Source organism: Carassius gibelio, chromosome B23, assembly GCF_023724105.1.
Source record: "Carassius gibelio isolate Cgi1373 ecotype wild population from Czech Republic chromosome B23, carGib1.2-hapl.c, whole genome shotgun sequence".
Taxonomy (NCBI): Eukaryota; Metazoa; Chordata; class Actinopteri; order Cypriniformes; family Cyprinidae; genus Carassius; species Carassius gibelio.
The window spans coordinates 15,711,316-15,735,211 of NC_068418.1; the positions used below are offsets into that span (position 1 = coordinate 15,711,316).

At 41.4% G+C, this 23,896-nt stretch overlaps 1 protein-coding gene across 6 annotated transcripts in view; it reads left to right on the top strand.

Annotated features, from left to right (window-relative positions):
- Positions 1–22,350, top strand: part of LOC128011120 (arginine-glutamic acid dipeptide repeats protein-like) — a 151,768-nt gene extending 129,418 nt beyond the window's left edge. For 4 of the 6 annotated variants that reach the window (XM_052593229.1, XM_052593230.1, XM_052593228.1 and 1 more), the window contains 12 exons: positions 3,120–3,200; positions 12,428–12,590; positions 12,904–12,996; positions 13,579–13,778; positions 13,883–14,041; positions 14,139–14,252; positions 14,785–16,166; positions 17,048–17,270; positions 17,380–18,100; positions 19,705–19,875; positions 19,952–20,132; positions 20,228–22,350. In XM_052593229.1, coding sequence (XP_052449189.1) covers positions 3,120–3,200; positions 12,428–12,590; positions 12,904–12,996; positions 13,579–13,778; positions 13,883–14,041; positions 14,139–14,252; positions 14,785–16,166; positions 17,048–17,270; positions 17,380–18,100; positions 19,705–19,875; positions 19,952–20,132; positions 20,228–20,261 — 3,522 coding nt within the window. In that variant the 3' untranslated portion in view covers positions 20,262–22,350. The remainder of the gene's footprint in view (positions 1–3,119; positions 3,201–12,427; positions 12,591–12,903; positions 12,997–13,578; positions 13,779–13,882; positions 14,042–14,138; positions 14,253–14,784; positions 16,167–17,047; positions 17,271–17,379; positions 18,101–19,704; positions 19,876–19,951; positions 20,133–20,227) is intronic. The other 2 variants (XM_052593231.1, XM_052593234.1) reach the window with 1 other exon arrangement.
- Positions 22,351–23,896: the final 1,546 nt, after the last annotated feature.

Consider the following 23,896-nt stretch of genomic DNA (forward strand, 5'->3'; position numbering starts at 1 on the left):
AGCAAACACTTAAGCGGCGGCAGTGACGGCCTGATTTAGAAGCATTTCCAAGCATCTGCTAATATTAATAGTACTAATACAACATCTGGGCCTTTGATAGTTTTCCCTCACACGTCTCTTCTTTTCTGTTGTGGTTTTGATGTCATGTAAGGTTGAAATGGACAGGATGTGGGTTGGCTCTCATCGCTCTGTGGTTGATTTGTGTGTGAAAGTGCCATCATCATTGCCGTCACGTCGAATCATATTTGTGTGAAATATGCAACTGTAATAGTATACTCACTTGTTCGCCTTTGCCCATAGCAGCCTCAGTTAAAGGCCAAGCACACTGATTTCATAAGACCCCCCTGTGTTTGTGCCATTGAGTTAAATGTTAGACATTATTTGAAGACTGCCAGACACGTGTGTGTGTGTGTGTGTTTGTGTTGGACACACGTAGTGTGTTTTGTGCAGAGTGGTCTGACACCATCTGTTTGTACATGCTCGAATGATCTTAACCAGTTTTACAGCTTTTAACAATTATGATTTAGACAGGAAGCGTGCACGCATCACAATAGCCTTTTCAGCTGTATTCCCTTCTCCCCGCTCTCTTTTACAATAGAGCACTGTCGAGCAGAGAGAGAGAGAGAGGGGGGCAAAAAGCAGAGCCAGCGCACTGGAACAATTTTTGACAGAAAGAAGCCTGTTATTTCGACAGAGCGGGCGGCTGGTGACTCTGTAGCGCTCGCCTCCCCCTCTCACCCCTCCTCCACTCACCCCTTGTTCTCCGGCCCCTCCCTTCATCTGCCCTGTTGCTTAGCAACGGCGGGCCAGAGCAATCGTAGCAGAGGCAGAGCAATTCAGGGAGCAGATTGGTGGATGATTTATTAGTTGCGCTCTGAGTGCAGCGAGCCCAGGCAGCTGAAATGGAGCCTTAAAGTGGAGCCGACACGCAGCAAGACAGTCGCGCACATAGCTGCCTGCCTGCAGTGCACTGTAAATATTACATTAGTGGAAACATAATTAAGGTGACATAATCAAGCCGCTAACACGGTCCGCTCTGGCAGGTGTAATTGATTTTTGTCCTGCTGGTCAGGATCCGGGACCTCAGATAATGAAGGCGTGCAAGGATCGCTTTTAACACTTAATGTGTTAAACAAAATGCACATGTACACACCTTAGACGCGTGGTCACCAGGCTGGGGGTTCATTAACACATGAGGCTCATCAGTGTGAGATTACAGTTATTGTGGTTAACTGGCTGTTGTTGCACCCGTCATCACAGTGCCAAATTCAAGTGCAAAGATTTACTTTTTCAGCACTTAATGTCTTTTCTCCGTCCAACCTTTTTGTTATTTTGCTTGTTTCGATGTTACGGCCATTTAAACATTGAGAAACTATTTAGGCTCTTGGAGATTCTGAAGTGTCGTAACTCATAACCAGTACTTTATTTATAGGTGCATTTAAAGATCATTGTTTTGCACGATGCACCACCTACTGTTTAATCATCCGCCTCTTTACCACAGCAGATGAAATGTGCCGTCTCTGGTGGGTTTTTTCTAACACTTATGGTTAAGTATCTCAACCCGTGATGGAGGCCCCGGCAAGGCAAAATGTAGTTTTAAAAGTTGGTAGTTTTAATTTGCAGGATTATACTCAAACATCTAATTTCTTTCTCAAATCTTGTAAAGAGATAGAAGTAATACTTCCTCCCTTCCTCACTGAAGATTGTTCTTTTAAACGCCATGTGTAAACAGTTCCCAGTTACATAACCAGTATGCATTAGAGAAGTTGTTTGCCAAGAGAAGCGGAGGAATTCCATGACTGGTTTTGCAGTCAGCATTTAACCACGTTTAAAACCTCTACAAAGATCGCTCTGGCTTTTTCTCGCTGGTTTGTGTTCAGTGAAACTGTACGGTTTCCTTGTAAAAACCACGAGGGGGATGGAGTTTAAGTAATGAGAAGAGCAGATGCAGAGTTGATGTGTATGCACACACACTCTTAAAGTGGGCTCTCAGAACATGCTTTTGTGACACAGCCTGGCCGATCCACCATGCATCGCACGACTCCACTCCAGGTTTTCCGGCCAGCCGCAGACCAGAGGCTCTCTAGCAGAAAGATCACATGTAAAGCCTTCCCCTTTGTAGTGGAGGAGCAGAGAGTGACAAGCTATCTCTTGCTCGGAAAAAAACGACGTACCTTCCGAGACTTTGTGGATTTGCACCTCATTTTTATTACTGCCTGTGAGTGGACGTAGAGATCTGGGTGTTGTGCCAAGTGGACTTTTTACAGGCTTTCTGAACAGTTTGTTTGTTGAGGACCGTTGACTGAGATTACTGTGGAGCGGGGCTCGCCGCTGGAACAAGAAAGTAAATCTGTTGGTTGTCTGCTTCGCTGGTTATGAATGTTTCTGCCTCCGCTTTTTGTGGCTCACAGTCTGTGGCTATTGAAGGAATAGAAAAGCATTCAAGCTACACAGTCTCTTTTTGTATTACAGCGGACAGTGTAAATACATTTTATTTTGGGAGTTCGGTTTGTGTTGTAAAAGTTCTTTTCTTACGGTTTTATTAAGTGAGGGGTTTATTTATTAACTGTGCTTGCTTGTTGTTTAGAGTCGTTTTTCACATTCATAAACCTGGTTGTTTAAACACTGTTAGCTTAAGTTGTGTTTGTTTGCAGTAACTGTAAGCAAATGGGTTTGTAATTCTAGGACTTTGCTCAGGAATCAGGCAGCTGTTTGAAGTGCGAGCGTGCAAATTGCGAGATCAGGGAGAAGTGTGTTGTGATTCGTCGTAACTTATTGAAGTTCAGTTTCAGCTTTGAACTTCAGTGTGGTGCGACCCTCATATGCATATCGCCGTGTTGAACTTTCACTAAGATTTCAGACGAGCTGCCATCGTGTTTCTACTCCGCTTGTGGTTTAATCTCGGCTTCTATTCTTGCTTTTGTTGTCATTTCCCCTCATTTTTTTTGCTTACTGTAGCTGAGCTGTGCTAGCACAAGCAGAGATTTTCAGATTAAGATCACAACATTGTTTTCTTCCCCTTGCTTTTCACAATGTAATGTATTTGTAGTGCTTTGTGTATTGTTACAGGTGGTTAAAAATCTAATTTTAACTGTTTTTCTCTTTTGTTTTCTCAACAGAAACGGTTCATAAAGGGTTTAAGGCAGTACGGGAAAAACTTTTTTAGGATTCGGAAAGAATTGCTCCCTAACAAGGAGACGGTAAGTCATTTATTTCCTCTTGAATACATTTGTCATCGTTCATGGACACCAAAACAAACTCCTTTTCACTGTGGTTTCTCATTTGTTTTGAAACTGAAGCTACATCTTAGTGGTTTCGAAAACGGTGAGGTTAAGGGAAATGATTGAAAGCAATAGCTTACGCATGGACTTGAGTGCACGAATATTAGATTTAACAGTAAGCATGTTAGGTGCTGGAACATGGGCCCTGAGATTGTGTTTAATCAAAACAGAATCATGACTGTTTATATAATATTTGGTTACAGCTCAGTAAAGCTACGGCTGATTACTGATAGCTTAAAAATTAAACTTATCTTAAGCTTAAAGCACTATTTCTTACATTTTTGTTTTAGTGCGCAATCCAAGTAATGGTAGAAATTTTAGCAAAGTACCCTTGTATTTACTTTTTTTTTTTCTTCACTTTTTTATTTGTTGGGTATGTTTAAAATGTTAAATGCATTGTACTTTGCATTTCGCATAATGTTTTTAGGCTAATAGTTTTACCATTGGATTAGTAAATGTAAAGATTTCATGGCAATTTTTTTTAACTATTAAACATTTTACAGAAATCCATTATTATACTGTACATTATATACAATAAAATTTTAAATACATTATTTTTTACATATATTTGTGTGCGCACTTACGATTCTTTTTTAATTAAATTTAAGTACAGTATGATTTGCATACTAGACTTGTTTTAGCAATGTTTTTTGGGGACATCTGTCAGCTTTACCTGGCCTCAGTGTCATATCAGAGACTGAAACACAAGCTGTGGCTAATAGGTTGGCTATCAAATGCATGTTTTATGGGATATTGACTTAGCTCAATGATTAGTCACTGATGAAAATCCCTGCTAGCTGAAGGAATTTGTGTAAAGACCTGTCACCCTTAAAGTTCTACAGTGATTGATAGTTTTGACTCTTCATGCTGAACAGCATGTATTCTGTTGGCCATAAATTCATATTTGAAATGACTCTTTTAATTATTAGTGAGCTGTTTGATCCTGTAGGGGAAACAACAAAGTGAAATACAGGGCATATAATTCTTATGCCAGATACCTGTTTGGCGAGTGCAACGATGCACTTTTGTGCTGAAATTTGTTACTCGTTGGTTGTTTACCTGTAACAAAAAATAGAAGATATGTTGATATCATCATTTTAGTATTGAAAGAGTAAGCACAAGTTTTGCTTATTTCTGTTATCACTGGCAGTGTTCAGAAGAAATAATGGTTTTGCAATTGTTTGTATCATGGAGATAATGATTTTTATTTTCTCATTTTATTTATTTTTTTAGCCCCTGAAATTCTTTTACAAATTGTATTAATTTTTGTAGCCCCTAAAAATACTTTTTTTTTTTTTTTTTTACAAATTTGTTACCCCTGACAGAATGTTTGAAAATGTTATTTAATAGCTAGCAATCCATTTGTTCCGTCTACGTCAGTTTTTACATAAACAAGGCACCTTTAAAAACCAGTACAAGAAGAGGGAATGATGGAAAAAGGAGAGATGGATGCATAGCAGTCTTGCTCGAGGGCAGAGTTGAGGGGTTAGTTCAATATACTAAGAAAAGCGAGCATTCTCTAAAAAGCCCCACTTTGCTTAAGATTGAAGTGGCTTTTGTGCTGAAAGCCAGCTCTCTGTGCAAGTGCCAGTCAATACCCCGCGGAAAGCTTGATTTATTTTCTCTACGGCCCACTCTCCTATTTCTTTTGCCATATCTCTCTTTCTTGTGTGACTTTGAACATATTCTGAAACTCTTTCCTTCATTCATCCAACACAAAGTTCTTTCTTGCTCCTTTCTGGCGAAGACTCTTTCCTTTGCGTTTCTTCCAGGTAATCTGGTCCAGCATTTGATATGACTGTCGCAATTTTAAATGCCCAGGACCGTAGAGGGTGATACAGTGCAGCTTTTCTGCCTCTCCCCATTTTTCCCCTCAGCACTTATTAGCTGGGTTTCTCATAAAGAGCCGGTGCCAAGGCTAAGCACCCACTGCTGTGCAAACACACCAGGCCTGACTAGCTCTCTGGAATGCTTTATATGAAGTCAAATAAAAGAGGAAGCTGGGGAAGTGGGTGTGTCGTCTTACTGTCTCTGCTCTCTTCGCTGCCACCATTTCCCCCACTTGAAAGACAACGTCATGGAATAATTTGTGTACTGGTGCAAGAAATGTTCCCAAACAAACCCGACATGATGTGTCTACAGATCGCAGATAACACAGCTTTGCAGTTCAGTCATGTGTTGTCCCAGAAAGATTTTCTCTACACTTCAAATATTTTTTTTTAGGGAATAAGACCAATTTGTTTAGATTATTGCATACAAGGGATGTGCATTCCGAGCAAAAATAATATTCAAAAATCACTGGGTATTATTCGATTATTATTTGAAAATCGCACCCATCTCCTGCATGCACACACAAACACCCATAAACAGAGAGAGACGGATTCACACTTTCAATCTGTATGATAAACTGCTTTAGAAAATAGGCTACCTTAACTTAAGCTATATAATGATTGTAACGTGCTGAAACATTAATATAATAAACATAAATATAATAAACCGAATGCTGGCACTTATTAACATAACAGTCTGTCGATTAGCATAAACTGCTCTTAAGGCAAAAAATGGAACCCCCCTAAACGAGATGGGAGGAAATATGTTACTTATATATATCTTCTGTCGCAATTATATCTTTGGGCAATTATACTATATAAAAATTGCAGGCATCAGGGAGCCATTATTAATACGTTGGGAATTGAATCCGCTTTTGAATGTGAGCTTGTTTTTTACTTTCACTTTCGAGATTCGCGTCAACACGTACGGAGCAGCACTCTGCTGTACTTGGCACACATTTGACAAGATTAGATGTTTTTCAGTTCTCAGGATCTGCAAATCATTCGTTGCATCCTATCAGTCATCTCTGTTTATGTGTTAAGTGGAATGTTATGTACTGTAATGTAACTGACTACCGCTAGCAAGTAGCTAACCATGTCCCTTAAGTGGCTCCGTAGCACGGGTTATTTGTTTTCCGCTCCTTTCTGAACATGGATTGAGCGACACCTCTTATTTGACATCGTCCCAAATTACTTTAACTGTAACATGCTACCCAAGTCTTTTATATGCCATGCAAGTTTACAATGTGAGCTTCTGTTGCCTTTGACAGCTTTTAAGTGCATTACTGGCAGCGCCACCCTACTTAGATGAATGCAATACCACCATATCAGCACGAAAAACATGGGGAAATGATAATATAATATAATATAATATATTCTATAATTAAACTAGTCGAATATTCGAAAATAGTGACCCATCCCTATTGCATACTAATGAAAGTAGTGATCGAATTATAATCAGATTTAAACTGCACATAGTCTGCAATAGTTATTTTCTATTTAGAAAAAAAAAAAATTCTGAGATTTATTTTAATGCATATAAATGGTATTTTTAGTTGATTTCTTTAACAATTTTTTTTGTGATTTCCTTTCTCTTTTTTTTTTTATTTTAATAAAATTTTATTTATTTTTTTGTTGAGATTTCCAGATGGTTTTTTTTTTTTTTTTTTTTTTAAATGAGAGTTTTGTCTGAATGTGATGTTGGTATGATTACCATGCAGTCTCTGTTTCTTTAAACCCTTGGAAATCTGCCCTGGCTTTCAATGCCAGTTAGACTCTTGTCTCAGGAGGGTGCAGACTAACTGGTAACGCTCCAAAGCTTAAGTTGCACCTGCAGGAAGAAAGAATATTAGGTTGTAAAATAGAGATGAGTGTGTGATGAGATGGAGGACAATTTCCCCCGTGTCGTTGGAAAAACAGCCATATTGTAAAGCAGCCATGTTGAAATCCAGCTTCATTGCTGGTATTACAGGGAGGTAAAGCAGCAGGATCCAACAGGGTAAGGAGGCAGCCCTGGCCCTCGGGTCCTGTAATTTTCAAGCTAAGATGGCCAAGATGATAGAACTGTTCTCGGCACAACCTTGTAGCAGATGTTTGCCCTGGTGCAATCTGTATAAATGTCAAATTGAAATCATTGCAAAGACGTTAGCCCTGCTGCCAGTGCCCTAGAGAGGCCCTTGTGTGATTAGAGGTATTCGGGCTTGGGCACTAATTAAAATGGCTAAAACTGGCGGCCTGCTCGATCGCCAGCAGCTGTCCAAGCTTGATAAAATAGCCTGCTTGTTTTGGTAAATGTTGTTTATGGAAATGTTGTTTATCTCCGTGTTCTTGGCCGTTTTGTATGGTTTAGACTCTCTTGATAGGCTATCCAAATAATTTATAATTCTTTCTGTAAAGTGTGTATGAAGAGTGGGCTTGGATAGCCTGTGTTTTGTTTGCTCGCTGGCTTTCTGAACAAAGCTGTGGCTGTAGAACTTGATCTTTTGGATTAAAGAGATCGACCCCCATCAAAAAGTCTTGCTGTGGCGTATTTTTGCCTCCATTGGCTAAAAGTGCTTACGGCAGGGAAACAACTGCTGATTCCTCTGCTTGTGCCTCGTTGACCTGTGAGCGCACACGGCTTATTCTTTCTTTTCCAACAATAAACCGGCAGCGCAGCAGGGATCCGCTGTCTATTTAACATCCTTTTACACCCTGCCCTATCAGCCAAGGCCATTGTAGCACACTTTTTTGTCTCGCATTTGCCTGATTTAACCACAAGGTTGGGCAATCGTGTTTGAATGGAGCCTGTTTTTGCAGTGTGCCACATTGCTTTGTTGACTTTGGAGCAAGGTTACAGTAATATACGTCTCCACTCAATGCAATTTTTCAAGGCTCTTCTCAGACGGTATAACAGCTGCATTTATTTTGATATATATATATATATATATTTGTTTAGACAATGTTAAATGTTGCGATATATAAAGTGATCATTTCTGCAGTTTATTTTGCAGTTAATATTATAATAAATTAATATATAAATATTAAAAAAAATAGCTAAGCTAATGAAGACAACATACAAAAATCTACCATAAGTCAAGTGCCATAAGTTAGTCAAACTTCTTTCAACTCTCTTTTCGTGTTACAGAGGCTTACCTCTGCATGTCCCTCCCCTACATGGGCACAATCGATCCCCATGCAAAGACTGGAAAGCACACGGTCCAACTCAACTAATTAATGTTTACAGCTGCACATTGCCTGTCTGTACCTAGTAACCAAATGTTCTCGTATCAAAAACCTTGTTTAACCAAGCAAATGCTCTTGAGGTTTTCTTCAGACTGGTTTGATTGTCTGTTGCTGTCTTCCATTTTCTCTTTCCCCCTCGCTGCCTTCCCTTGCATTCTCTGCTGCTCTCCTTCCCCTGTATTTGCCAGCCACAGCCTTAACCGTTTGGCTCACTGTCAAAGCAGGGGCCTTTTGTGGCTTCGTCACAAATCTGCCAGGAAAAACAGAAACCATCTGTTCAAGTCCAGGCCTGAGTGCGGATGAGTGTATAAATACAGGAGTTTAGGCCTCGCACCCATCCTACACACAGACTCGCACACGACCAGGAGGTCCAGCTACGGTTTCTCCCCAACGGCCTGCTGCAATGAAAAGAAGCATAATCTGTTGGAAATTACAGTTTGTGCACGCACGCTCGCACATCGTCGGTTTTCTCGAGGCGAAATCAGAGTGGAAAAGCATTTCTCTGTGCCGTGATAGGAGGTAAGCCCCTTCCTTGTCAGATAATCCACCCTCCAGAAATATTCTGCAGATGGAAGCATTCTGAAATGTCTCATAATTCCAAGCTTACGTTGTCAGTATCTCTCGCTCACTGGCACACACTCTTCTCTTCTGCTGAGAGATTCAGGGCTAATGGAGGAAATTCCACACACACGAGTAGCTTTACGCATTTATCCTGGCTCTGGGGGAACAAGCGATTTGGGAAAATTTATTTTAGGCCGAGTATTTTCATGTCGTACAAAATTCCAGTGCTATTTTAACCACAAATAATTTTTTAAACGCTACAGATTCATAAAGAGTTATGAAATTCACCCTCATTTATTCACCCTCATGTCATTCCAAATTTGTATGATTTCTCTCTTTTGTGCGGTTTTGTCAAAACGGTGAAAGTCAATGCGGTCTAAACAGTGTGCACATTGACTTTCAGTGCATCTTAAATAAAATACACTGCCTTTTGTGTTGTATGATAGTCAATCATACAGATTTAAAATGACATGAGGGTGAATTTTCATTTTTGGGTGGACAATTTTTTTGATAGCATAATGTTTTGCACTCTAGTGTATACAGAAAACAAAATGAAAAAAAGGGCTTATATTTGACATTTGAAGCTCGATACAGATTGTTGAGAGAAATCTCAGTTTTGTTTCCGACACACAAAGACCTGGCTTTGTTATTCAAGCTGTCAGTCTGAGCACTTGACACTAACTCGCTATGTGCATCCAGCTTCACAGGCCTCCACCGCGAACAGAAACTCACAGGAGACATTTCCTCCCCCAGATGTCATCTTTTATTTTGCTTCACAGTAGGACATCTCCTTATATAAAAGACTAATGGCTGCTTCTTTGCCCGTCCTATGTTTCTTTGCGACACCTTGTGAAAATTATTGTGAAAAATCTGTGCGACTAAAATAAACGTAGTGTCTTGTCAGAAAGAATGAACAGCGCTGAAGCGAGTGAGGGATGAGCGAAAAACCCGGAGCCGTGACTTGGCACAGCCCCTCCATGCTTCTAATCAAATCGTCTTTCCTCTTCCATCTCCTCTCTTCCAGCTTGAAAGGGGATTTTTCTATAGCTCTCCATCGTACAGTTATCGCCCAAGGAAATTTGTCACCACCACAGATGATCCTCTCAAAACATTTCAACACACTTTTCATCCTCAGTCGCCTACTCCTCTACATATTGCTTCAGCAGATTGCATTAAACATCACTGCGTTCTCTTCGCCCGTGGATGTCTGCTCTTCTCCACCCTTGACACCTGTCTTGATAGCCTGTGGACTAAATTACTTTTGAATGACCACGGTGATTCCTTTCACAGTGTTATTACGCCAAACCCCAGCGAATTTTGCGTCTGCCTTCCTCTGGGATGTTTAAGAGCTATGAAGTGCTCCGGCGAAAATGGTTGAGGGCTAAAATGACCTTTTCTTTTTATCTTCTGTAGCATTAAGTTGAGGTTTCATGCTTCAAAGCTCACATCAAATAGAGGGAGGGAAAATAAAAAGCAAGGGGCAACCGTGAGGAAGGGGAGGGGGGATGCTGTGGCGAACAGTCATTAGGCTGTGAAGAAAGCCAGCCCGCTGTCCTGCCGAAGAGTTTTGATCTGCACATTTCAATTAAATTTCACATCAGGAAGCCTGCCATCCTTTGGCCTGCACCTGCGCCCTGACCGACCCTGCCAAAAAGCCTTTTGCTCTTAGACGCGGGCCCGGGCCTTTCGCCATTGCACGTTCCTCTCATCATATCAGATAAATAAACCGCAGGAGCTGGGCTTATTCTTAAGATTCCTAACAAGGCATTAACTCTCAGGTGTTTTCAGTGGCTCATTTAGTTCAGTGGCTGGGATACTTGAAGATGATGGCTGTCAGCCTTGTGTTTCTCATTTGGCAAGCATTTGTACCACCCACAGGTAATTGATATAATTGTCATAATTGATATTCCTCGTACGTGTGTCCATTGGGCCACTCAGAGATGGGATACTCTGTGTCCAACGCATGTGGAAACATTTTGAGAACATTCCTCTACTGCTCAGCATGCATTTTTGATATTTTTGTGAATTTTTCATGATTTTTTTTTTCTTCCCTCCAATGGCATATTCTGATCGCTCCCATTATTTTTAAGACCAAAAAGTGGATTTAAATTTGAAACACTAAAGCCCTCGCTTTAATGCAACTTTCCAAGTGCTTCTTGATGGAAATGATGCTGTACCTTAAATGCTTTTGGAAAATGAGGCAGTCAAAGCTCATAAGAAGCTGTAAGGGCGAGACTTATCTTGTGTGTTTGCCCATGTCAGACATGGTAGCTTAGCAGCCCAACCTCAGTTTTATAGCCTTTCCATCAGAGTGCTGCAGCATTTTTTTTGTGATTTATGTAAATATAATTCATATACTCAAGTGCAGGCATCCGAAGCGAATCTATATGGTTCAGTAAAATTCACTCAAGCAATAAAATAGCCTATGAATGGTCTGATAGGATTCGAAGTACATGTTTTTCTGCTTGCTGCCAAGAATAGTTTGAAGTGTTTGCCGTAAAGCTGTTAATGTGTTGGGGAGAGCAGCATTTTAATGACCAATTTATGTCAAGAAGAACAGCCGAAGCAAAGAGGGAAAGCAATCAATACACATTAAAGATACCCAAGCCCCATTCAGCCTGAGTTTAACAGACCATGTCAAACCTCATGACTGTCCTCTTCACTCATTCCTGCACCAATAAAACATGCTAAAGTCTCAGCCGTTGACACGCCAGCCATTCCAGTGCAGTGCCTTGAAATGAATATCCAAAATCAGGCAAATGATTCTGTTAATAAGAAACGGAAAGGTATAAAAGGAGAAACAAGAGGAACCACCGCAGGAAAAGTGCATAATTGCTTCTCCACCAGACAACGGTTTGTGTGTATTTTGAGTGTGTCCGGAAAGCGACAGTTAATTTGTGCAGGCTGCCTCAGCAAAGCATCTTCTGATCCATGATTGCATGTGTTAATGTTTCAGTAGGGTATTGATTTCCTGGCTGGCTTTTGTGCTCGGGATTTATACGCCTTACTCCCTGGCAATCGCGCCCTCTGAATGTTTGATTAAAGTTCAATTGACTCTTCTAGCGCAGGGGCTTGGAGCCGTTTCACTCCCTATTTGTAGCGCCAAAGCTCTCCCTGACATGTTCCTTTGTTTCCATTCAAGCGCCTGCCACCCAGGCAGCCACCAATGTACTGATCCTAATATCCCAGCATTCAGAGAGCTTCGCTGCCTAATCCTGGGACAGCCACGGCACAACAAGCCGGCCTGCTGGCAAACCCGGCATGGATTCTTTGTCCAGGACGCTATACTTTCTCCCTTTCTTTCTGTCTGTCATAAAATCTACACTGATGTTTTCAGTGCAGCTGCCTTATCAGTTTGACATTTGAGGTCGTTTTGTTCGCTTATCAAGTCAGGTTTACATCCAACAGATCAACATAATTTTTTTTATAGTAGTTGAAAAGTTTCTTTGTTTGGTTTCACTCACTGAGGCTGTCAGAGTGCTTGTAAAAACAGCTTGTTCATGAGATGTTTTTGTGTTTTCGGTCTCACAGGGGGAGCTGATCACCTTTTACTATTATTGGAAGAAAACCCCTGAGGCTGCTAGTTGCAGAGCCCACCGCAGGCACCGCAGACAACCCGTCTTCCGCCGGATTAAGACCCGCACTGCTTCCACTCCCGTCAACACTCCCTCCCGCCCACCTTCCAGCGAGTTCTGTAAGTGCAATCTGCCTCACTTCCCCCTAAAGACAGAGAACAGACTCTTGTCACTGCTACACATGACATCTTTGAAACTCCCAGGACTAGTATGGCTTTTCAGAGCACAGATCCCCCTCTGTGATTCTTCAAAGTAAACAGCTGAAATCTCATATCCGATAAGAGACGCAACAGGGAGGGATCGCTCTTATTATGTGTACTGTACTTGTCTCTTCAAAGAGCCACTGATAATGTGTTGAGTGCAGCATGCTTGTCCTAAAGAGACTGTAGTTGTGAAATGACATTCATTAACCAGCATGTTTGTCTTTTCCAGTGGACTTGAGTTCAGCCAGCGAAGATGACTTTGACAGTGAAGACAGCGAGCAGGAACTGAAGGGATACGCCTGTCGTCACTGTTTCACTACCAGTGAGTGCTTGATTTATGTAACTATCAAATCATGTTGGTATTTAGACAAACAGTACAACTGTGATACTGCTTTTATGCAGCAGTTCAATGAACAAGTTAATATAGAGTGAGAGAAACGGTGAACATTGGGTTTTGTCAGTCCTTCGGTTGTTCAAGGGTGAAATGATGGAGGTATTACTCTAATATAGTGATAGTATGAGACGGGTGAAGACTCTGTGCGAGTTCTCCCTTCAGAAGACTTCAATAATCCCCTCCGCAGGCCTGTAATTACTCTCAGTTTGAGAGTGCTCTGATGCTCGGCCCCATCCCTCATCTGGCAGATGGACATCAGAGTGTGTCATTTTTAATTTAATCCAATCTGACACTTACGCGTCCGTTTTTTGCCTCATTAAATCCTCTGACCTGTTGGATGCAGTTGGCATTCCTATCACTCTCACTTCAGATTTGAAAACATCCTCAGCATGAATGAGTAACAGTCTTTGACCTTAGCATGTCCATGAGGTGTTTGGCTAGGCCTGGAGCACTTCCTGTTAGTAATGTTTAATAAGCAGAGTTCAGCTGAACTTGAATTTGTGTTTACAGCCTCCAAGGACTGGCACCACGGGGGTCGTGAGAACATCCTGCTGTGCACCGACTGCCGGATCCATTTTAAGAAGTACGGCGAACTACCCCCCATTGAGAAGCCTGTAGACCCGCCACCGTTTATGTTCAAACCTGTCAAAGAGGAAGACGATGGGCTCAGTGGGAAGCATAGCATGAGGACTCGACGGAATCGCGGCTCAGTAAGACACCATACTTTATTCCTTTTTAGTGGCAGTTTAACGGCATATAATGTGTTTTAGCATTATTAGCAGTGTTATATCAGATATTTTATTATTCGGTTCAGATGTCAACGCTACGAAGTGGCCGCAAGAAGCAGACCGCCAGCCCAGATGGCAGAGCCTCACCAACCAATGAGGATCTGAGGTCCAGCGGGCGGACCTCACCCAGTGCAGCCAGCACCTCCAGCACTGACAGCAAGACTGACTCCAAGAAACTCAGCAAGGTACGATCTACACGACCAGACTATAGCAATCAGAATTACACTGAGAATCACAGGACCTTGTTTTCAGAAGAAACTTGTTTTCATTCTGTCCAAACAGAAGACAAAGGAAGATGCGCCATCGCCTATGAAGAGTGCCAAACGTCAGAGAGAGAAAGGAGCCTCGGATACAGAGGAGTCCGAGAGGACAAGCGCAAAGAAGTCTAAAACGCAGGTAAGGAAACTCCTACTAAACAAGCAGCCTCTTATTAATTATTTTGTGTACGAGTGTATCTCTAAACCAGAAACAGCTTGTACAGTACTTTTAATCAGTTATTTTCGATACTTCTCAATGTGTGCTGCTGCCATGAAGATGGTTGTTTGACGATGTATTTTGGAAATGTGGGATTTGTTTGGGAGAAAAATGATCAACTAGAGGTTTTCTTGGAAGAACAGTTCTCCGTTAATCCAAAAGACATAAATAAACTTAGACTAAAGTTCACTGAAGGGTTCATGGCAGTTCTATTTGACCCAAAGTCCAGTGAAGACGCTGGATTTTACAGTTGTATTTATTTTGGCCGTTACCTATGGTGATAATGGAGTGATTTCATATCCTTTAAATGTCAGGAGTTCACATTACAACTCAAGCACTGTGATATGCAAAGGTTATTTGTTCTTGATCATGACTGCACCCATTATTCGGTCATTAGTAACTGCCGCTATGGGCAAGTTTATTGACCCTTCCTCCTCCTCTCCATCTTCCACAGGAACGGCCAGACTCACCCTCGGAGTGTGAAGGAGAGGGCGAGGGTGAGAGCTCGGACGGTCGCAGCGTAAATGACGAGGGTAGCAGCGATCCCAAGGATATTGACCAGGACAACCGCAGCTCTTCTCCAAGCATCCCCAGCCCACGTGACAACGAGAGTGACTCCGACTCCTCGGCGCAGCAGCAGATCCTTCAGGGCCAGCACCCTCCAGTCATCCAGTGCCAGACAGGGGCATTACCCCCAGTCCCTCCTTCTGCAGCCGCAGCCTCAACGCCACCCGCCTCAGGCGCACCTTCACTGTCCTCTCAGCCATCCCCATCCATCCCCCCTACCTCCATGCCTCCTCAGCAGATACCTCCAGCGGGTCCACTGGCTCTCATCCAATCCGGAGCACAGAGGCTGCCCTCACCTCACTCCCCACTGCAGGGCCTGCCTCAGCCACCTCCACCTCCTCAAATCGGCCCTCAGTCTCTGCAGCCTCCACTACACGGCCCCATGCTGCCCTTGGGCCATCCTTTGCAGGCTGGGCCATCACACATGCCCCTCCCTCACGCTTTACCTGCTCAGTCCTTCCCAATGGGTCAGTCTCAGGTTCCCCCTTCAGCTCTCTCGGGTCAGACCCAAGCCACCTCCCTGTCTCAACAACAGCGACCTCACACCCCTCCATCCCAGTCACAGTCCTCCTCACAGAGCGGCAGCCAACCTCCCAGAGAGCAGCCTCTCCCTCCCGCAACATTGCCTATGCCCCACATCAAACCTCCACCAACCACCCCCATCCCACAAATGCCAAACCCTCAATCACACAAGCATCCCAGCCACCCTCCATTCCCACAGATGCCTTCCAACTTGCCCCCTCCGCCCGCCTTGAAGCCCCTCAGCTCTCTATCCACACATCACCCTCCCTCCGCCCATCCGCCACCCCTTCAGCTCATGTCTCAAAACCAGCAACTTCAACCTCCACCCGTGCAACCTCCAGTGCTCACCCAGTCCCAAAATCTTCCAGCAACAGGAAGTCAAGTGCCCCCTCCGGCTCCTCCACTCCCTTCCTCTTCCTCTGCCTCACACTCGGCGCCTTCTCAGCCCCCGTTCCCTCCCCATTCCTTCTTGCCAGGCAGCTCTCCCGTCCTGTCACCCTCCACCGTACCCTCCTCCGTTGTGAGCTCTATGTCTGCGCTGCAACAACCACCCTCCTCCATATCCATGCCCCTGCCTGCATCAGTCACCGCGCCCTGTCCGGGACCCTCCACTGTGCCACCTGTGCAAATTAAAGAAGAGCCTCTGGATGAGGTGGAGGAACCAGAGAGTCCTCCACCACCACAGAGGAGTCCTTCGCCCCCACCCACCATTGTCAACACTCCCAGTCATGCCAGCCAGTCAGCACGGTAATGATTTGTTATATTTATTAAACACATTGATATTTTTATTATAGCCCCCCTCCCCACAAAACAAAAATAAATAATGAATTATTATTGCTGTTGTTATAAAAAAAATTCCAAATGATGATAAAACTATATTTGATTCAATTTATAAGAATGATATATTAATTTATAATTGTTTATTGTAATAAAAAAAAATCTGTTTTTTTTTTTAACAAAGAAATGCACTCTATGTACTCACACTGTACACTGTATTTTATATGTACAATAAGAGTAATTGCAAGAAAGTGGAGATATGGTTATTGTATGTGTCATTTTCCTTATTATATATTATATAAATATTATATTTTTATTCAAATTGTATATTATTAATAGTTAAACATGTTATCAGGTTCTGTTTGCAAAATGTACTTGTTTAAAAGTTGTTAAATAGCGCTATTAATGTAGTGGCCTAATTAAACCTGCTTCAGCTCTTCTGCAGTCATCAAGTGTAGACAGGACACAGATTAATGACTGCATCATAGCACTGAAAGCCTCCATCAGAACATGAGCATGTCTTTGTAGAGCTACTGTGGCCTTGTCTCCCCTTCAGTGAATAGCAATAAGCTCACTAATGCACAGAGAGAGCAGCTCTTTATGGAACTGGTGATTAAATGGATTGATTTGAGTGGCTCTAGTATAGTATAAACGAGAGGACATGTCAAAGGTTATTTATTTGTAACAAAGTAATTGCATTGCTTTTTTTAATGGCTGCAAATTCAGCCTGTGAAAATATTTTCATAGCTAATGTGTCACATAAGAAGAAAGGTTGGACACTACAAAATGACTCTGACAGTAGTCATTCTCCATGATTATTCTGATGGTCTTCCCGTCTATCCTGTTTACAGGTTCTACAAGCATCTGGACAGAGGTTACAACACATGTGCCAGAACAGACTTCTACTTCACACCACTGGCCTCATCAAAACTGGCAAAGAAGCGGGAAGAGGTGCTGGAGAAAGCCAAGAGGGAGGCGGAGCAGAAGGCACGAGAAGAGAAAGAAAAGGAGAGGGAACGAGAAAAAGAAAGGGAGCGGGAACGGGAGAGAGAGAAGGAGGCTGAGAGAGCTGCTGTAAGTTTTGGTCTAATGTGTTGCATACAAGTTGAAATGCAACTTTATTTGATGGTTTCAGCTAAAATTCAGTATTAGGTTGCTTACTATATCTTCTCTGTCTTTACAGAAAGCTTCCAGTTCTTCGCATGAGGGTCGCATGGGTGAACCCCCGATGGGGGGATCGGCTCATATGCGGACATCTTTTGATCCACCACCCACCACCATCGCCACTGTGCCCCCTTACATTGGCCCTGATACTCCCGCCCTGCGCCAGCTCAGCGAATACGCTCGTCCCCACGTCATGTCCCCCACCAACCGTAATCATCCCTTCTTTGTCTCGCTCAACCCCTCAGACCCTCTCCTGGCCTATCACATGCCCGGCCTGTACAATGCAGACCCCAGCATGCGCGAGCGTGAGCTGCGGGAGCGAGAGATGCGAGAAAGAGAGATCCGTGAGAGGGAGATGAGAATGGAGAGGATGAAGCCAGGCTTCGAGGTCAAACCTCCAGAATTGGAGAGCCTGCATCCTTCCGCAAACCCCATGGAGCACTTTGCCCGACACGGGCCCATTGGTCTCCCGCACATGGCTGGCCCACATCCATTCGCCTCCTTCCACCCCGGCCTGAATCCCCTGGAGCGGGAACGGCTGGCACTAGCCGGGCCGCAGCTACGGCCTGAGATGATGTACCCCGACCGGTTGGCCGAGAGGATACACGCCGAGAGGATGGCCTCTGTGGCTAATGACCCCATCGCTCGGCTCCAGATGTTCAACGTGACGCCACACCACCATCAGCACTCGCACATCCATTCACACCTACACCTGCACCAACAGGACCCGCTGCACCAAGGTGAGGGACCATTCACTCTAATGTTGTGTGCTGGATTGTTGTATTATGCCCACATGGAATCTCATGCATATCTCTTGCGATTATGAGATATATTAGCTTATTTCATTATGCATTCAGTTTCAAATAAGCAGCTGTGAAAACAAACTTGATTGAATCCATTCCATCAGTTTTCATGTAAAATAGCCCAACATTTTTTAAAATGTCCACAGATTCCATCTGGGCCACTGAAGATTGTTTTTTAAACAATTCTGTGATTTAGTTACTCACCCTCGTGTCGTTCTAAACCCTAACGACCTTTGTTCGTCTTCGGAGCACAAATAAAGATATTTTTGATGAAATCTGAGAGCTTTCTGTCCTAGTATCTTTGTGTTCTGAAGATAAACAATGGTCTTACGGGTTTGGAACAACATGAGGGTGAGAAATCAATCAACATTTTTATATTTGGTGAACTATCCCTATAGTCAAGGGTGCACGTAAGTGGTCCGCAGGTCCACATGCGCGACCAAAATAAAAAATGCGTTAAATATGTTCTGACATCGCATTTGCGTACCGACATGGTTGACCGCTGTTAATACACAATTACCATTTTAGATCACAAACTGTACTATATAAGTTTTATTTTCAACCTGAAAGCATAAATCTAGGCTATACCATGCCGTTTTCAAAGCACAATGCAAAACTGTGACATTCATCATCTGACGCTCTTTAATCAGCAGCGCTAAATCTGGAAGCGCGTATACTTACATGCCGGCAACCTGCCAAAATGAAAGCCTGCAGATTTTAAGTTTGAATATGATAAAAACACTTTAATATATTAAAGTTTTTACATTTTTATCCAAAGCGACTTAAAATTGGGGAATACATAAAGCGATTCTTCTTAAAGAGGCGAACAAACAAATGTAGTAGTAAATATTAGCATTTTATTTTTAAGTTTACTATAAAATGTATTTGTATTTAATACTAGGACTGCCTTTTATTTTTTATAATATTATCACACACTATTATTTAGTTTATTTACTATTATTATTAAAAAAAACTAAATAAATATAGTGCAATAATATTATTAATTAATTTTTTATAGTTATATTTAATGGGTCACACTATATGCAGTGTGAGGACCAAACCAAATCTCCAGGTTCTCTTATGAGAACCAGGCTGAAATAATTATGTTCACCCCTGCCTATAGTTTACGTGCTATTAAAAAAAAATAAAAAACAATGTATGTGTGTTTGTGTATATATAAATAAATAGGGATGCACTGATATTAAAATTCCATCTGAAATTTTCATGTTATGAACTGTAAATGGCCAATAAATGGTACAAATATTCAAATTCTGTATTTTTTTTCTAAATCAATTTGAAGTATGGTATTTGCTAAATATTATGTTTAAAAGTTTTATTAAATCATTCTATGTATATATAGTAACCAATATCAGTAACCAATATGGTACTGATATGTCATGCATCCCTACTATTAAAGGTTGTTGCACACTTGTCTTGTAAGCATGATGTTCATTTTTAATGTCAATGCTGTGAATATTAAATGTGTGTATCTGTATAATATTGACAATGTACCATTACAAAAAGCTACTCACACGGAGAAGGTGGTGGTGAATGCCTTGTGTGTCCCCCAGGTTCTGGGGCACATCCGCTTGTAGACCCGCTGGCCGGTGGACCGCACCTCGCCCGGTTCCCTTATCCGCCCGGAGCCATCCCCAACCCCCTGCTCGGACAGCCCCCACACGAACACGAGATGCTCCGGCACCCTATGTTCGGTAAGACACGTTCATGAGCAGCTTCTCCATCATTTGTCCAGGCATTGACTAATCAGTCTTCCCGTTTCATCTGTAGGCCCTCCATATCCCAGAGATCTCCCAGGTGGGCTCCCACCGCCCATGTCAGCGGCACACCAGCTGCAGGCCATGCATGCACAGTCTGCAGAGCTACAGAGACTGGCCATGGAGCAGCAGTGGCTACACGGTCATCACCACATGCACGGAGGCCCTCTGCCAGGACAGGAGGACTATTACAGGTCAGTCTCACAGCCTGACATTTGATAGAACGTACATGTGCTTCAAACATCTTTCATAATAACATACATCTCTCTTCTATCTCACTGTTTTTCAGCCGGTTGAAGAAGGAAAGCGACAAGCAGCTGTGATCACCCACAGACTCCCTGAGGAGCAGCAGGACACAGGTGGACACAGCAGAACAGTCACACACACGGGAACTCGCGTGTCCTAGAAACGTTTTCAGTTCGGCAGAGTGACAAGGATCGTCTGAGGAGCCTTCTTTCTGTTGTCATCTTTCTTCACTATTCCAGACTTCTTTTTTTTTTTTACGTCAGTGACTTTTTCGGGGGGTTATATATCGTTCAAGTAGTGACAGCGTCCTCAAGACTGATTGTGACTTTCCTGCATGAACATACTCTGAGAAGCTTCCCTGACGTCTTTTGTAGGTGCTAGAGAACCAGATACTTTGTCACTGTGCTAACTGGGGGAAAAACAGAGGAACAGAACAGTCAGAACAGGTTATATCTGAAAAGTGCTATCTTAAATTCAATGTTTATTTTAATACATTGTAGGAGGTTTTCATAATGTTAAGAAAAGCTGCAGCATGGCGTTTTTCTGTAAGTCTGTAAATAGTATATAAATATATATATATACATATATAATTATTACTATTATTGTTATAATTATTATTAGGTGTGGATTCCTAACAGAGTCGTTAGACCTCCAATAAAATAATTTTCTGAAGTGTCATCCCTTGTTTCAGAGGGGAAGGAGATGGCACTGTTCGAGCAGGTAACCATGTCAGATGGTTCGGTCCATGGAAGCGGGGTTCGCTGGGTAGAATGGTACCGGATTTGAATCCAAACACCTCTAGAGGTCAAAGCTCTGATGATGCTTTTTTATTGTTTTGTTTGTTTGGTTTCATATGTATCGACAGTCTGCGACAAACACTCATGACCATACGTTTCATTTCTTGGCTGAACTCAAACGGAGTTAGACGTTCAAAGCACTTGGAGGAGGAGGATGTGCGGTGCCTCGTGAGTATTGGGGCAAGTAGCCCATTTGGAAAGAATGAGTATTGCACTGATTAACCTCAGTTTTTGTTCCGAAACTATAATTGGATTTCTTATGGCTTTTTAAGTGCATTTCGAAAGCCGTTCGCTCTGTTTTCCGTGTACCAAAGTTGAACGGCTTTGTGTTTTGCAACTGGGTTCATATCTCGACAAGTTCCTCAGTGCTTTAGAGATTTGCGAAACCAACCGGACTGCTTTTTTAAGTGACAATAAGCGACATCTTGATGCAATTTTTTTTTTTTTACTTTTTAGATTTACACATTGTCAAAGGGTGCTGGAAAAGATAGCAATGCTACACCCCCGGGTTTGTCCTCACACAGTCAGTTTCCCGACCTACTGTACAGATTCATTGAACCATTCTCACTGTGAAGCCTGGGGGAAGAGGCTGGCTTGGATTGGAGTCTGTGTACCTGTGTGCATGTGTTCACAGTAGTGGAGACGACGACTGTGTTTGAGCTGCTCTCTGCATTCCTGACATTGCATTACCTATGATGCATGATGCCTCTTTAGTTGCTCTCCATCATGGCGAGGCCATTTGATAGCAATCATCGACTGTTACATGCAGTATTTTTGTTCATTGCGTTGGGTTTTCACCAGAATTTACGTTCGTTATTTGAAATGACATGCGTGTGTGGGCCTTTCTCGAGCGTACAGTTCAAAGTACAGTCAAAGCTCCTAGTACTGTTTTTAATTCTCCCTGTTTGGTTTTTAAAAAGCCATTGTGCATCCTTTGAAGAGTATGCATAGAAGCCTGTTTTTAGCAGTATACACCCAAAGCTGATTACTTTCTGTAATTGGACTGTCATGTATTTTTTATTCTGTCTCAGATGTATACAGCATTTTATTTTTGTTTTAAGCATTTTCTCCTTTTGTCCCTCTTTTGTGTCTTAAACCTTTGATGTTGAGTGTTGTCAATGGTTTAGCTTCTTGTTTCAAAGCGGCAATAGCAGAATGTACATTCTGACTGCTAAGATTTATATATACTGGTATCTTGAAGCTTATTGTATATATTAGTAGTCGCCATGGGATGACACAGTGTAAACAAAAAGTAGAGATAATTAAGGCAGATTGTGAGTCCTGTGTTCTCCCCATTTGAGTATTTTGTAATTTTTTTGACAAATTTGTGGAATTAAAATAAACTAAGTTACACCACATGGAAACCTGATTTCTAGTCAATATCACTTTTTGTTATATGACATGACAAAAGTAAATGTTCATGCTGCCAAAACAAGAACTGGGTTGAAGTGTTTTCTGTCTTCTAATTCTGGTCTTCAGCTGAAGCTGGGTTGGGTGGCGGCTTTATATGAGGGAGTATAAAGATTATTGCGCATAAGTGTGTTTTGTTGACCATATCATGCATATTGTGCTGCTCCAAAGTAATGCTGTTGTCCATCATTTTACAAGCACAATCATTCTGGGAAATGAGCTCATAAAGTGAATTCTGAGAATGGGTCACGGAGTACCAATAAATGGGAGACCAAAAATGGCCTGCAATCCACAAGAATTCTCTCGTTCGGTTGCCATGCATTAAACACACATCATTGTTCGAATGTACTCTATGAGCTAAAACCAGACTGGATCTGCTCTCTGTGGTCATTTCTATCTCGACTCAACCCATAAACTTTTAGATAGACTGAAATCCTCATTTTTGCAAACATAAAAAAAAAATATATATATATATATATATATATGTGTATGTGTATATATATATATATGTGTATGTGTATATATATATATATATATATGTGTATGTATATATATATATATGTGTATATATATATATATATATATGTATGTATATATATATATATATATATATATGTGTATGTATATATATATATATATATGTGTATGTATATATATATATATATGTGTATGTGTATATATATATATGTGTATGTGTATATATATATATATATGTGTATATATATATATATATATATATATATATATATATATATATATATATATATATATATATATATATATATATATATATATATATATATATATATATATATATATATATGATTATTGCTGAGTGATGTTAAAATGTTCATAACTTCTCTATAAACCTACCTCACGGCCAAATATAGTTATTTGGCATGTCATTTGCATTTTTTATAAACCTATGTATATTAAATATTTCATGAACAATTGTATTTTAATTATGCTCCTTTTCTCCTGCAGTTTTTTTTTCTAGAATGTAAGCACATGCATGGGAATTAGGAATTTCAATTAGGCATATTTCTGTGTGCGCACATGTCTGCACATGCCGATACTAAATAAGTTTAATTAAACAGTCATTATTTACAAAAACAAGAATATATAAAATGTAGTCATGCATAATGAAAATGGATATTGTACAAAAATGTATGTGTATACAAATATTTTACAATTATTTATATACAAATATGAATTCATAATTACAAAACAAATGTAACTAATATATGGCATATTCAGAAGAAATATGGAACTGAATTCATATTTTTAAATATTTAATATATGTTGGCAAACACACACACATACAAACAATGGTTTTGAGTCCATTATTTCTATCTTTTGCAGTAGTGTCAGTAGTAAATATCATTTACATTTAAAAAAAACATTCATTTTGCCATTAATTGTAACAAGGAGTTTGACAACAGCCAGTGCTGCACACAGATCTGATCTCACCATCATCAAGTCTGTCCGGAATAACATGAATAAAA